The following is a 15,777-nucleotide window of genomic DNA, read 5'->3' as shown; positions in this document are numbered from 1 at the left end:
AGATTTTTCAACAAAGGAGGATTTTTAGAGCATTCAGTCATACTTTAAAAACTATACAAGCCCTGATTTTTATTACTTTTAATTGTCTCTGATGAAAATAGTTCCCATGTTTTTTTTCAAACTATTAAGAAGTATAATTTTTAATCAATAAAAATCAATGCTTCCCTGCATTGGATAGATTTATTTAATTTTGAACAGGCACTGATTTTGTAAACGTTTGTTCTTGAGCAAGATGTTGTGATATTACTGTACAAGCTTTAGAAATGCTTAACATTGCAAAGCTCTATTATAGTGCCACCAACTGGTTTAACAAATATTACAGGTAATGTGTATACTTTTATAATATATAGGGTATGGCAACATAATGGTTACATTACTCAGACTATTAATCCAGAGGCCTGGTCTAATCTGAAAAAATGAGTTCAAATCCCACAATGGCTGTTAAGATTTTTAAATTCAATGAATTAATTTTAAAAAATGGAATTAAAAAGAAAAAAGAAGGACTTGCATTTGTATAACTTTTTCACAATCACTGGATGTCTCAATGTGCTTTACAGCCAGTGAAGGGGAGACAGTGTCTTAGTGGTAATGTTATTGGACTAATAATCCACAGAACAAGGCTAATACTCTGGGGACAAGGGTTCAAATCCCACTATGGCAACACAGCAGTTAATTAATGAAAAATCTGGAATTGAAAGCTCGTCAGTAATGGTGACCATGAAACTACCATGGATTGGTGCAAAAACCCATCTTTTTCACTAATGTCCTTTGGGGAAGGAAGTGTGCCGTCTTTACCTGGTCTGGCTTACATGTGACTGCAGACCCACAGCACTGTGGTTGACTCTTAATTGCTGTCTGAAATAGCCCAGCAAGCCACTCAACTGTACAAAACCAGTACCCAAAAGTTGAAAAGCAATAAAACTGGATATCCTACCCGTCATGGACCTAGGCATCAGAAATGACAACGGAAAACCCAGCCCTGTCGACCCTACAAGATCCTCTTTAATACAATCTGGGGCTTGTGCCAAAATTGGGAGAGCTGTCCCACAGACTAGTCAAGCAACAGTCTGACAAAGTCATCCTCACCGAATCATACCTTACAACCAATGTCCCAGACACCACCATCACAATCCCTGTGTATGTTTTGTCCCACTGGCAGGACAGACCTACCAGAGGTGGTGGCACGGTGGTATAAATTCAGGAGAGAGTTGCCCTGGGAGTGCTTAACATTGACTATGGACCCCATGAAGTCTCATGGCATCAGGTCAAACATGGGCAAGAACACCTTCTTCTGATTACCACCTACTGTCCTCCCTCAGCTGATGAATCAGTCCTCCTCCATGTTGAACACCACTTGGAGGAAGCACTGAGGGTGTAAAGGGCACAATGTACCCTGGGTGAGTGACTTCAGTGTCCATCACCATGAGTGGCTTGGTAGCACCACTACTGGCCAAGTCCTGAAGGACATATCTGCCAGACTGAAGGCTCCCAGGATAACTCCCTCTCGACTATATACCACTGTGCCACTACCTGTGGTGGTAAGGGAACCACGAGAGAAAACCTACTAGACCTTGTCCTCACCAATCTGCCTGTTAGGGATGCATCTGTCCAGGACAGCATTGGTATGAGTGACCACCGCACAATCCTTGTGAAAATAATGTCTCGTCTTCACACTGAGGATACTTTCCATTGTGTTTTGTGGCACTACCACTGTGCTAAATGGGAAAGATTCAGAATAGATCTGGTTGTTCAAAACTGGGCATCCATGAGGCACTGTGGGCCATCATCATCAGCAGAATTGTATTCAACCACAATCTGTAACCTCATGGCCCGGCATATCCCTCACTCTACTATTACCATCAAGCCGGGGGATTAACCCTATTTCAATGAGGACTGCAGGAGAACATGCCAGGAGCAGCACCAGGCAAACTTTAAAAAAAAAATGGTGTCAACCCAGTGAAGCTACAACACAGGAGTACTTGCATGCCTAATAGTGGAAGCAGCATGGAATAGACAGAGCTAAGCAATCCCACAACCAACGGATCTGATCTGAGCTCTGCAGTTCTGCCACATCCAGTCGTGAATGGTGGTGGACAATTAAACAACAAACAAGAGGAGGCTCCACTAGTATCCCCAAGCTCACTGATGGGGGAGCCCAGCACATCAGAGCAATAGACAAGACTGAAACATTCTCAACCAGCTTCAGCCCGAAATGCCGAGTGGATGACCCTTCTTGGCCTCCTCCTGAGATCCCCAGCATCACATGTTGTCTTCAGCCAATTCGATTCACTCCACATGATATCAAGAAATGGCTGACAGCACTGGATACTGCAAAGGCGATGGGTCCTGACAACACCCCAATTGTAAACTTGTGCTGCAGAACTAGCTGTGCCCCTACCCAAGCTGTTCCCATACAGCTGCAACATTGGCATCTATCTGACAATGTGGAAAATTCCTTAGGTATGTCCTATCCACAAAAAGCAGGACAAATCCAACTCGGCCAGTTACTGCCCCATCAGTCTACTCTTGATCATCAGCAAAGTGATGGAGAGTATCGTCGACAGTGCTATCAAGTGCCACTTAAATAATTAGCTGCTCACTGATACACAGCTTGGGTTCCGCCCGGGCCGCTTGGCTTCTGACCTCATTACAGCCTTGGTCCAAACATGGACAAATGAGCTGAACTCGAGGTGAGAGTGTTGCCCTGGATATCAAGGCAGAATTTGACCAAGTGTGGCATCAAGGAGCCCAAGCCAAACTGAAGCCGCTGAGAAAACTCTCCATTGGTTGGGTTCATACCTAGCAAAAAGGAAGATGGTTGTGGTTGTTGGAGGCCAATCATCTCAGCCCCAAGACATTGCTGCAGGAGTTCCTCAGGGTAATGTCCTAGTCCCAACCATTTTCATCTGCCTCATCAATGACCATCCCTCCATATCTTCTCTTTTTTCCCTCAGGAATTAACAAGTATTCTTTTTTGTCTTTTTTTTTGGTAACAGAGCTCTAAAAAGAAAATCGCTATTTTTTTTCGGTTAACCTGTGTGTGTGCGCGTGTGTGCGCGTGCGTGCGTGCGGAGCTTAGGTAAAAAGGGAACTTTCATATTTCACTCTTATGTTTTGCTTCATTACTGGTTATATCTTGTTTTATAATCTGATAATTTTGTTTATTAAAAATCCTGGTTGGTGTATTATTCTGGGATAAAAATAGAGTCTATGATTGACCGTATCAGTAACTGGGTAAACATTTAAAGATATATTATGACCTGTGGAGAAGTAGAACTAGAAGAAACAGTACACTCCTCCCGCCTCGGTCATAATAAAAGAAAGAGGTTAACTTTATTGAACCTAAACTGAACTAAAATAATAAGCAATGCGCCAACTTTCACTCTCACACACACACACACTAGAGGTTTACACACACACAAGTAGGTTACATAGTGGGGAAAGCTAGATTGATTGAGCTAGAGTCCATAAAAAAGATATACAGTCTGTGAAGTTTGGTGATTTGCTGGCTTCAAGCCGAATTCAGTGGTCCTGAGGCTTTTAGTTTGAAGCGATAGATGGCTGATTTGGTGGGTCTCCTGGAGACAGCGATGCAGATAGTTTCCTTCAGTGTGGTTTCTTATTGTAGCAGGAGTATGCAAAGGTGATCAGGCAACAAGCAGGATTTGAACGCTTTCAAGCTGGAATGGAGAGAGACAGAGAGAGGGTCCCCCACTTAGGGTCTTCTCATGTTAGAGTCCAGTTGCTTCTCTGCTGCAGAGAAAAACACCATCTTAAAACCACAGATAGGGAGGGCTTGTCACATGACAGTCACTCAGTCATTCAAACATAACAGTTAGCAGTATTTCTCTGCTTTCTGAGAGAACAGATAGTTCCTTTAAACTTCCTGGGTCTTGGTTCTTGCTGGGATATTAGCAGGCATTTTGTCTCTCCCCTCACAAGCATTGCATTGTAGTATACAGTGTTGCAAATTAGGTTATCATCTTAAACTTAAAATCTGACTTTGCTGGCTGCTTATATTTTAAAAGAAGACATTTTGAATGATATAAATTCAGATCTCCAGTCAGTGGACCAAAGAAAATTACCATTCAACAAAACATATTGGCGTAACATGGTGTAACTAGGAAGGAGGCATTGCTGGATCTGGTGCTGGGGAATGAGGTGGGCTCAGTGGACCAAGTGTCTGTGGGGAACACTTCAGTAAGAGTGATAATCATATTATAGTGTTGAGAGTAGTAATGGAGAAGAGCAAGGAACAACCTAAAGTAGAACATCTAAATTAGAAGAGGGCTACCTTCAATGGAATGAGAGGGAATGTGGTCAGGGTAAAATGGAACCAAAGACTTATAGGAAGAACTATAATGGAACAATGGGTGATCTTTAAGGAGGAGATGTTTCAGGCACAGGCAAGGTACATTCCAACAATGGCAAAAGGTAGGGGATGATGGAGATAGAGAATATCATGAAACAAAAAAAGGGTGTATGATGCATGCCAAGTGAATTCTTCAAACGAGAACCAGGCCAAGTACAATAAATTGAGAGGAAAGTGAAGAGGAAAATAAGACTCTCTGAGAGCATGAGACTAGAATGGCAGTTAACGTAAAAGGAACCCAAAAATCGTCTACCGGCATGTAAATATTAAGTGGTTAGTTAGAAGCAGCATGGGTCCTATTAGAGACAAAGATGATTTATGCTTAGAAGCGTAGTGCAAGGCGAGAATACTTGATGACTACTTTGTATCAGTGTTGACTAAGGAAGAGGATGCTGACAAAATATTGGGAGAAGTGGAGCTGGTAGAGGTAATGGATGGGAATGAATGTACTGGAAAGGCTGGCTATATCTCGAATGGATAAGTTGTCTCGTCTGTATGGCTTGCATCCCAGGTTGTTAAGGGAAGTGAGGGCGGCAATAGTGGACTGGTTTTCCATGATCTTCCAATCTTCCCTGGATACGATGGAGGTTCCAGAGGATTGGAGAGTGGCAATTGTGACACCCTTATTCTAGAAAGTGTATAAGGACATTCCTAGCAACTACAGGCTGGTCAGTTTAACATCAGGTGGTGGGGAAGGTTTTAGAAACAATGAGCAGGGAAAATATCAACAGCCATTTGTGGAGGTTTGAGTTAATTAAGGAGAGCCAGCACAGATTTGTAAAAGGCAGGTCGTGCTTGACAAATCTAATTGAATTTTTTGATCAAGTAACAGAGAAGGTTGATGAAGGTAACACAATTGATGTCTATGTAGATTTTAAGAAAGCATTTGACAAAGTAACACAAAAAGCTGATTAACAAATTCGAGGCTCCTGGAATAGAGAGGGTCAGTCTTAGCTTGGATTAAAAAAAATTGGCTTAAGGACAGAAAACAGCGAGTTTGTAAATGGTTGTTTTTCAGACTGGAGGATGGTAGACAGTTCCCCAAGGTTCAGTGCTAGGATCAGTGCTGTTTTTGATAAATATAAATGACTTGGATATTGGAATGCAGAGTAAAATTTCAAAAAATGCCAATGATAACAAACAGAGGTGTGGCAAATAGTGAGGATTATATCAATCGACTGCAACAGGACGTAGGCTGGCAGAATGGGTAGACAAGTGGCAGATGGAATTTAATACAGAGAAGTGTGAGGTGATGCATTTTGGCAGAAGGGATAGGGAGAGGCAATAGAGACTGAATGACAATTCTATAGATGGACCTGGGGGGTCATGTGCGTAGATCTTTGAAGGCAGCAGGACATATTGAGAGAGTAGTTAGAAAAGCATATGGGATCTTGGGCTTTATAAATGGAGGTATTGATTATAAAAGCCGGGAAGTTATGCTGAATCTTTATAAAGCTCTAGTTAGGCCACAACTAGAGTATTGCATCCAGTTCTGGTCACCTCACTTTAGGAAGGATGTGAGGGTCCTTGAGAGGGTGCAGAGGAGATTTACCAGAATGGTTCCAGGGATGAAGGATTTTTGCTACAAGGTTAGATTGGAGAAGCTGGGTTTGTTCTCCTTGGAGCAAAGGAGATTGAGGGGAGATCTGATAGCAATGTACAAGATTCGTACAGGCTTAGATAAGGTAGACAAAACAAAACTGTTCCCATTAGCTGATGGTACAAGGAGTAGGGGGACACAGATTGAAAGTTTTGGGCAGGAGATGAAGGGGGGATGTGAGGAAGAACATTTTTCAGCAGTGAATGGTAATGACCTGGAAGTTGCTGCTTACAAGGGTGGTGGAAGCAGAGACAATCTTTGATTTCAAAAGGAAATTGGATGGGCACTTGAGGGAAATAAACTTGCAGGGCTACAGGGATAGAGCCGTGGAATGGGATTGACTGGATTGCTCGACAGAGAACCGGCATGGACTCGATGGGCCAAATGGCCGCCTTTTGTGCTGTTGTAACTCTAATTGTAGCAATAGGTCACTGCAGGACTCAAAATCTACCAGTGAGAAAATTTGGAGGAACTCACTGTTGCAGTAGAAATAAAGGGCTGAATTTTGTTGAGCTCCCAACGTCGGGCACCATGGCCGGGGCGAAGGTGGGGGGGTTGCTGGAAGATCGCTGAGGCAATGGCCTGCCACGGAGCCCCACACCGGGATTGCCAGGCCCAATCTTCCTGACGGCTATGAGGCTCTGTGACGGCCTCCCCGCTGCTCAGCAACAGGACCCAACTCTAAATATTTGAAAGCACATGAAAAAATTAACATACCTTTCACTGTGATCTTGCCAGCTGTCCACGACCTTGCATGCGGCGGCCAGCACTCGCGTGCCTTCACTTTCCTATCCAAGGAAATCTGGCGCCCCCGACGTGGGTAAGGAAGAAACTTAGGATTTTTAATGTAGTGGAGGTGGGGGGGGGGCGGGGGGGAAAAACGGGGTCAAATCTTCATCTGTAGTGTAGGAGTAGGGGGTATGGGGTGACATCTGCACTTTGTGCAGTTGGTGGTGGTGGAGAAGGTCATATTAAACAAGAATTATGTCAAAACAGCAATTTAGCAATCATTCAAATTAAAAATACATACTTGTGTTTTGCTTTTAATTTTTTTTATCTGCAATATTTATTTCAATGAAAGATATTGACATACTTAGCTGTCATAATTTTATTTTTCATTCATGCACTGAATGTGGGCATTGCTGGCAAAGTCAGCCTTTATTGCCCATTTGTAATATTGCTTGAGTACCCATCGCTTGAGTATTCTATGATTGATTCTACTACTGAATGGCTTGCTAGGCCATTTCCAAGGGCAGTTAAACATCAAACACATTGCTGTGGATCTGGAATCATATATAGGCCAGACCAGGTAAGACAGATTTCCTTCCCTAAGGGCATTAGTGAACCAGATGGGTTTTGACAGCAATCACGGTAGTTACATGGCCACCATTACTGATGCTAGCATTCTTCTGCAAATTTTATTTAATTAGCTGAATTTAAATCCCCAGCTGCCATGGATCAGTAGTCTAGGCCTCCAGGCGGCGCAGTGGTTAGCAACGCAGCCTCACAGCTCCAGCAAACCGGGTTCAATGCTGGGTACTGCCTGTGTGGAGTTTGCAAGTTCTCCCTGTGACCGCGTGGGTTTCCACCGGGTGCTCCGGTTTCCTCCCACAGCCAAAGACTTGCAGGTTGATAAATAAATTGGCCATTATAAATTGCCCCTAGTATAGATAGGTGGTAGGGGAATTGAGGGAAGGTGGGGATGTGGTAGGAATATGGGATTAATGTAGGATTAGCATAAATGGGTGGTTGATGGTCGGCATAGACTCGGTGGGCCAAAGGGCCTGTTTCAGTGCTGTATCTCTAAATAAATAAATAAATTACTAGTCCTGTAGTATAACCACTATGCTCCTGTACTCCAATGAAAGTAACATCAGAGGTGATGATCATCCATCAGTGTGGTCTGGATTTTATCTTGGAACCTAAAGTTGAAAAGAATGTGTTCTACCTCACTGTTTCACCTGGTCATCCAGTGTTAATTTGGTTCTTTAAATATATTTTATCTACTTTATACATTATTTTGCTGTTGGTTACATTCAGTGTTCCCTTGAAAATTTAGTTGTGCACAGCCTGTTTAAAAGTGTGCTGTTCCTTAAATTTTGTTTTGTGTGGCTTTGTGCACATTTTACACAGACCAAGGCCTGTGCAGTATCTTTCATGCTGTTGCGCGGGAGTGCACCTGTGCAGCTTAGAGGGAACATAGGGTATGTTGTTTTTAAATGAATTGCTGGTACCTGAGGCTTTTGGCAAATAATTGATTGTCTCTGCCAAGTCTAACTATATCACTTCTTAAGAGTTTCCTTTTCATTCCTTTGCAGCTTCCTTATTGAAAGGGCTGAAACATGTTAACATAGTGCTGCTCCATGACATCATTCATACTAAGGAAACCCTGACTCTTGTGTTTGAATATGTGGTAAGTGCTTTCCACCTCCATTTAAGAGCAGCTGGTCACTGATGGAGTAGTTTGGATTAAAATTACAATATAATTGCATTTGTGATTGTTTTTATGCACAAGGTAATCAGTCTTTGTCATGATCAAAGTATGTTTTTCTCGCATCTAGTCACATCGTAAGTATAGACTGCATAGTCTGGCTGGCAGGGACTCCCATAGGGCCTGCGAGCTTCGCAAATTTTTAAATATTATTGACTGCCGGTAGACGGATGTGTCAGTAAGCACAAACTGCTCTTCTATTGAATTAGTCCTTCTAAATGGTTTGCTTTTCAGTTGGACTCTTAAGTAATCAGAAATGACACTTGCATTTAAAACAAAAATAATTTGTACCTATACATTTTTAAGTTTGAGACTTGTATGCAAAGTGTGTAAATTTAATTCAGAACATCTACTTGTAAAACCACATTACATGGGTTCAAGTACATGGTGTCTCATTTTTATGAAAAGTCCAGCTCTGTTGTTAAATATAGGCAGTCATTCTGTTAATTTGTTCATGAGATGTGAGTGTCGCTGGCAAGGCCAGCATTTATTCCACACCCCTAATTGCCTTTGAGAAGGTGGTGGTAATAACATTTAAGTTAAAAGCTCAAGTTAACAGTTTTGTGCTTTGTGCAGTACTAGTTGCATTTTAGTCATTGTAAGCCAGAAACATGACCTACTGCCTTTCTTAGACTTTTGTTAAATATGGATATATTATTTTACTTCTTTAAAAAAAACAGTGGGAACATTCTCGAGGGCAATTAGGGATGGGCAATAAATGCTGGCCTAGCCAGCAATGCTCACATCCCATGAACAAATAAAATAAACACCGATTTACGACACAGGTATTTCTGTCATTAGTGTTGGCCCTAATTGTAAGTGGATTTTACATCTGGTTGTGATGGGTGTAAAATATTATTGGCAGGTATTAAGTTTTTATCTTGCGCTGAAAAAGTTAAGCAAGGGACTAACACTAGGAGTAGGAGGGACTGCAAGGTCTTAAGTTAGTAAAGATAACAATCTGTCACCCACTTTGATGCCTATGAGTAAATTTCCATCTTCAGTTCCTATTGCAGCACTTCACCTGTTAGGAGCTGATATGAAAATGTGACTATACACCCCCATGATTTTCTGTCTTTGTTTTACAACAACTTACATTTATATAGCATCTTTAACATGGTAAAACCTCCCAAGGTGCTTAATAGATGGAAAATTGTGAAGATGAAGTTCATGATTTACTGATATGCATACCCAACCTATAAAGCTCTGTCCCTGGAACATTAAAGTACGAATTTTTCTCCCCAGGTTTTTTTTTCCCCCGAGATCGGAAATTGCAACTGTTAACCAAAATACAGATAGTGAAAGTTAGTCTTACCTATGTCTCAGTAGAGAAGACTACTTCCCTGGGAATGTAATTGCACCTTATACAGCAAAGGGTTTCTGGCTTCACTTGGAAAAAGACAGAAACCATCTTTTGTGACACAAAAGTGATTGAAAAGAGCAAACTATTTTTAAATCTTTAATTTCTCTGTTGTGTATTGAATGGTGCAACAAGAGAAAATGAACGATCTCTCTCAATGCGATCTTAGTTGTTTCTGGAGGTACAGGAAGTCTTGGCAATATTGCAATTTGGTTACAATGGGAAAGGCATAGATTTCCCATTTTCTCAACAGTGACTCAATGGGTGATTAGCTTTAGATTTGAACCAATGCTTAGAGTAGAATGGAACATTCCAGAAGAGCAATGCAATTGTTGAGCTAATTGTAGTGTACTATAAAGCTGCTTTTACTTAATGGCATGAAGTATTTTCTGTTCCCCCAATGTTTAACCACAGATTTCAACATCTGTGTATAATTGTTTGAGCTTCAGGTGGTGGCACTGTCTAGAAATATGTTCCAAAGTCCAGTTGAATGATGTACAAAGCATTCCTATTGATGTTTCATGTCGACCCTTTGGATTAATGCAGCCACTGTACAATTATTTTTCAGAATAAAATGTGATTTCTCCTTCGGGCAGTGCTCTGTCATGTAGCAAATAACAACTGATGCATAATTAACATGAAAAACTGGCGACCTGTTTCATTTGTTATTTTCATGACCTGAAAAATGATTTATTACCTTGTTACCTTTTTTGTTCATTTTAGTAACCCTGCTTCATTCTAGTTATACTTGTTTTAGAGCCCATAGTGACATCTGATATAGGATTATTACATTCTGGCTAAACATCACATTTTCTTGTCAAATAACAGCTTGCATTTGTGTAGTGCCTTGAACATGATAAATTGCCCCAAAGCACCTCACAGAAGCATTATCAAACAAAGTTTGACACTGAGCCACATGAGATGTTAAGACAGATTGGGCATAAGAGCTTCTTAAAGGAGGGAAGAGAGATGAAGAGGTTTAGGGAGGGAATTCCAGAGCTTTGGGCCTAGGCCTTTGGATGGTCTTCACCTGAACCAGAGGGGTACCAATATCCTGGGGGGGAGATTTGCTAGTGCTCTTCAGGGGGGTTTAAACTAATTCAGCAGGGGAATGGGAACCTCAATTGTAGTTCTAGTGTACAGGATGTTGAGAGTAGTGAGGTCAGGGATAAGGTTACAAGGACGCAAGAGGGCACTGGCAAGCAAGAACTTGGTTTAAAGTGTGTCTACTTCAACGCCAGGAGCATCCGGAATAAGGTGGGTGAGCTTGCAGCATGGGTTGGTACCTGGGATCGCGATGTAGTGGCCATTTCGGAGACATGGGTAGAGCAGGGGCAGGAATGGATGTTGCAGGTTCCGGGATTTAGATGTTTCAGTAAGAACAGAGAAGATGGTAAACGAGGAGGGGGTGTGGCATTGTTAATCAAGGAGAGTATTACAGCGGCAGAAAGGACGTTTGAGGACTCGTCTACTGAGGTAGTATGGGCCGAGGTTAGAAACAGGAGAGGAGAGGTCACCCTGTTGGGAGTCTTCTATAGACCTCCGAATAGTTCCAGAGATGTAGAGGAAAGGATAGCGAAGATAATTCTCGACAGGGGCGAGAGTAACAGGGTAGTTGTTATGGGGGACTTTAACTTTCCAAATATTGACTGGAAATACTATAGTTCGAGTACTTTAGATGGGTCAGTTTTTGTCCAGTTTGTGCAGGAGGGTTTTCTGACACAGTATGTAGACAGGCCAACCAGGGGCGATGCCACATTGGATTTGGTACTGGGTAATGAACCCGGCCAGGTGTTAGATTTAGATGTAGGTGAGCACTTTGGTGATAGTGATCACAATTCGGTTAGGTTTACCTTAGCGATGGGCAGGGACAGGTATATACCGCAGGGCAAGAATTATAGCTGGGGGAAAGGAAATTATGATGCGATTAGGCAAGATTTAGGATGCGTAGGATGGGGAAGGAAACTGCAGGGGATGGGCACAATCGAAATGTGGAGCTTATTCAAGGAGCAGCTACTGCGTGTCCTTGATAAGTATGTACCTGTCAGGCAGGGAGGAAGTTGTCGAGCGAGGGAGCCGTGGTTTACTAAAGAAGTTGAAGTGCTTGTCAAAAGGAAGAAGAAGGCTTATGTTAGGATGAGACGTGAAGGCTCAGTTAGGGCGCTTGAGAGTTACAAGCTAGCCAGGAAGGATCTAAAGGGAGAGCTAAGAAGAGCAAGGAGAGGACACGAGAAGTCATTGGCGGATAGGATCAGGGAAAACCCTAAGGCTTTCTATCGGTATATCAGGAATAAAAGAATGACTAGAGTTAGATTAGGGCCAATCAAGGATAGTAGTGGGAAGTTGTGTGTGGAATCAGAGGAGATAGGGGAAGTGTTAAATGAATATTTTTCGTCGGTATTTACAGTAGAGAAAGAAAATGTTGTCGAGGAGAATACTGAGATTCAGACTACTAGACTAGATGGGATTGAAGTTCACAAGGAGGAGGTGTTAGCAATTTTGGAAAGTGTGAAAATAGATAAGTCCCCTGGGCCAGATGGGATTTATCCGAGGATCCTCTGGGAAGCCAGGGAGGAGATTGCAGAGCCTTTGTCCTTGATCTTTATGTCGTCATTGTCGACAGGAATAGTGCCGGAAGACTGGAGGATAGCAAATGTTGTCCCCTTGTTCAAGAAGGGGAGTAGAGACAGCCCTGGTAATTATAGACCTGTGAGCCTTACTTCGGTTGTGGGTAAAATGTTGGAAAAGGTTATAAGAGACAGGATTTATAATCATCTTGAAAAGAATAAGTTCATTAGTGATAGTCAGCACGGTTTTGTGAAGGGTAGGTCGTGCCTCACAAACCTTATTGAGTTTTTCGAGAAGGTGACCAAACAGGTGGATGAGGGTAAAGCAGTGGATGTGGTGTATATGGATTTCAGTAAGGCGTTTGATAAGGTTCCCCACGGTAGGCTATTGCAGAAAATACGGAAGTATGGTGTTGAAGGTGATTTAGAGCTTTGGATCAGAAATTGGCTAGCTGAAAGAAGACAGAGGGTGGTGGTTGATGGCAAATGTTCATCCTGGAGTTTAGTTACTAGTGGTGTACCGCAAGGATCTGTTTTGGGGCCACTGCTGTTTGTTATTTTTATAAATGACCTGGAAGAGGGTGTAGAAGGGTGGGTTAGTAAATTTGCGGATGACACGAAGGTCGGTGGAGTTGTGGATAGTGCCGAAGGATGTTGTAGGGTACAGAGGGACATAGATAGGCTGCAGAGCTGGGCTGAGAGATGGCAAATGGAGTTTACTGTGGAAAAGTGTGAGGTGATTCACTTTGGAAGGAGTAACAGGAATGCAGAGTACTGGGCTAATGGGAAGATTCTTGGTAGTGTAGATGAACAGAGAGATCTTGGTGTCCAGGTACATAACCTGAGTAGCAACTTTCAGGGATTTAATAGGGCTGTTAAGAAGGCATATGGTGTGTTAGCTTTTATTAGTAAGGGGATCGAGTTTCGGAGCCACGAGGTCATGCTGCAGCTGTACAAAACTCTGGTGAGACCGCACCTGGAGTATTGCGTGCAGTTCTGGTCACCGCATTATAGGAAGGATGTGGAAGCTTTGGAAAGGGTGCAGAGGAGATTTACTAGGATGTTGCCTGGTATGGAGGGAAGGTCTTACGAGGAAAGGCTGAGGGACTTGAGGTTGTTTTCGTTGGAGAGAAGGAGGAGGAGAGGTGACTTAATAGAGACATATAAGATAATCAGAGGGTTAGATAGGGTGGATAGTGAGAGTCTTTTTCCTCGGATGGTGATGGCAAACACGAGGGGACATAGCTTTAAGTTGAGGGGTGATAGATATAGGACAGATGTCCGAGGTAGTTTCTTTACTCAGAGTAGTAGGGGCGTGGAACGCCCTGCCTGCAACAGTAGTAGACTCGCCAACTTTAAGGGCATTTAAGTGGTCATCGGATAGACATATGGATGAAAATGGAATAGTGTAGGTCAGATGGTTTCACAGGTCGGCGCAACATCGAGGGCTGAAGGGCCTGTACTGCGCTGTAATGTTCTAATTCTAATTCTGGGCAGCTGAAGGCACAGCCACTAGTGATGGAGGGATTAAAATTGGAGTGCACAAGAGGCTGGAATTAGAGGAGTGCAAGAGATCCTGTAGGGGCTAGAGGAGGTTAGAGATGGGGAGGGGAAAGGCCGTGGAGGGATTTGTAGGATGGAAGATGGGAGACCTGCAAGGAGAGCCTAAGAATAGTTGAGTCTAGAAGTAACCACTACATGGTTGAGGGTTTTAGCATTAATTGAGCTGAGGTGGGGTGGAGTCAGGCGATGTTACATGGGTGGAAGTAGGCGGTCTTGGCGATTGAGCCAATATGTGTTTTGAAGCTCATCTCAGTGCCAAGTATGACATCAAGGTTGAGAATAATCTGGTTCAGCCTCAGACAGTTGCCAGGGAAGAGTGATGGAGTTGGTAACGAAAGAACAGAATTTGTGGTTTTCCCCCAAAAAAACAGTTCTACTCCCAAATAATATTTTTCTGTTTGTATATAGCTTTTGTAAATCTATTACCAAATATGTTGAATAATGATCCCATGTACAGTATTATTTGTCCTGAACAACTGACACTTTTTATGTGAGTACAGATTCTAAGAAGTAGTTATAAAATGTTAGAGATCAGTATAGCATAGATCCAGGAAATATGCAGCAAGAGCATTGACATCTGAAAAAGAAAAGGCAGGTTAATGATTTTTTTCCCAATGCAATGCATTTTCAACAAGTTTTAGTTCTGTTTGATTCCAGCAGCTTGTTGCTTCTGATTGCTATCAACTGATGAACTTTAACAAAACTTTAGAAGTGAATTCATTTCAGTGGATTCTTCTGGGAAATGTTCATCCCAGGCCCTTTCTTGTTTCCCTTTTCTTTCATGATGCGTTCATCCTTTGTCTCCTTCCCTCTGTTGATTTTTCACTCTATTCTCCTCTCCCTCTGCTGTCCCCTGTATGGCTCACATACATGGCTTTTGCTGATGCAATCAATTTTCATGTCTTGACTTTGTTGAAGTCCAAATTATGCATCAAGACCTCTGCCAATATGTATTGGTTTGAAATTGGGTAGTGGAGTTGGATGGGATCAGGTGTCAAGGAGCTGGTGCAACATGCAAACAAGCGAGAAAGTGGGGTTTGGTGTTGAATGCTTGGTTAGGAAGAAGAAAGATGCTGGATCCTGGATTTAGCACTTGAAACAGAGTGGGCTTTGTGAGAGAAGGCAGTCTGGGATGCATTGGAATTTGAAAGTGGTCTGAGTGGCCTGGTGGGGGTTGTGGGGGAAGGTGTTCAAGAACTCATGTGCTAATAACTTGCATTTATATGGTGCCTTTAATTTGGGAACATGTCCGAAGGTGCTTCACAGGACTATAATAAGGCAAAAATTGACACTGATGCAAAGGAAGAGATGTTAGGACAGGTGACTATAAGCTTGTGCAAAGAGATAAATTTGAAGGAGGGCCTTAAAGGAAGGCAGAGGTTGAGTGACTGACAGTTTAGTGAAGGAATTTTAGAGCTTGGGGCCTAGATGACACAGTCAGGAATGGTGAGATGATGGGATGGGGGATTTTAAAAAATTATTTCATGGAATGTGGGCATTGCTGGCAAGGCCAACATTTGCCCATCCCTAATTGCTCTTGACAACTGAGTGGCTTGCTAGGCCATTTCAGAGGGCAGTTAAGAGTCAACCACAATGCTCTGGGTCTGGAGTCACATGTAGACTAGACCAGGTAAGGACAGCAGATTTCCTTCCCTAAAGGACACTAGTGAACCAGATGAGTTTTTACAACAATTGATAGTTTCATGGCACCAGTACTGAGACTAGGGCTGGGATTTTACCCTAGGCGGACGGGAGCTGACCACCGACTGAAAGGTTGATGGTGAACCCGCTTCCCCCTGGCCTGGGGATCTGACCCTTATTTTG

The 15,777-nt window shown here is 42.7% G+C and overlaps 1 protein-coding gene across 7 annotated transcripts in view; it reads left to right on the top strand.

Moving 5' to 3' along the window:
* The window catches only part of cdk14 (cyclin dependent kinase 14), a 779,114-nt gene that overhangs the window by 242,719 nt on the left and 520,618 nt on the right, over nucleotides 1-15,777 (top strand). For all 7 annotated transcript variants that reach the window (XR_010969007.1, XM_068012619.1, XM_068012572.1 and 4 more), the window contains one exon: nucleotides 8,291-8,385. Coding sequence is in view for 6 of the 7 variants with exons in the window: in XM_068012619.1 (XP_067868720.1) it covers nucleotides 8,291-8,385 (95 nt within the window). In the remaining variant the exon portion in view is untranslated. The remainder of the gene's footprint in view (nucleotides 1-8,290; nucleotides 8,386-15,777) is intronic.

The sequence above is a fragment of the Heterodontus francisci genome, chromosome 2 (genome assembly GCF_036365525.1).
Source record: "Heterodontus francisci isolate sHetFra1 chromosome 2, sHetFra1.hap1, whole genome shotgun sequence".
NCBI classification, from domain to species: Eukaryota; Metazoa; Chordata; class Chondrichthyes; order Heterodontiformes; family Heterodontidae; genus Heterodontus; species Heterodontus francisci.
The sequence above is the reverse complement of the archived record's forward strand: the minus strand, read 5'-3'. Positions and strand labels throughout refer to the sequence as shown.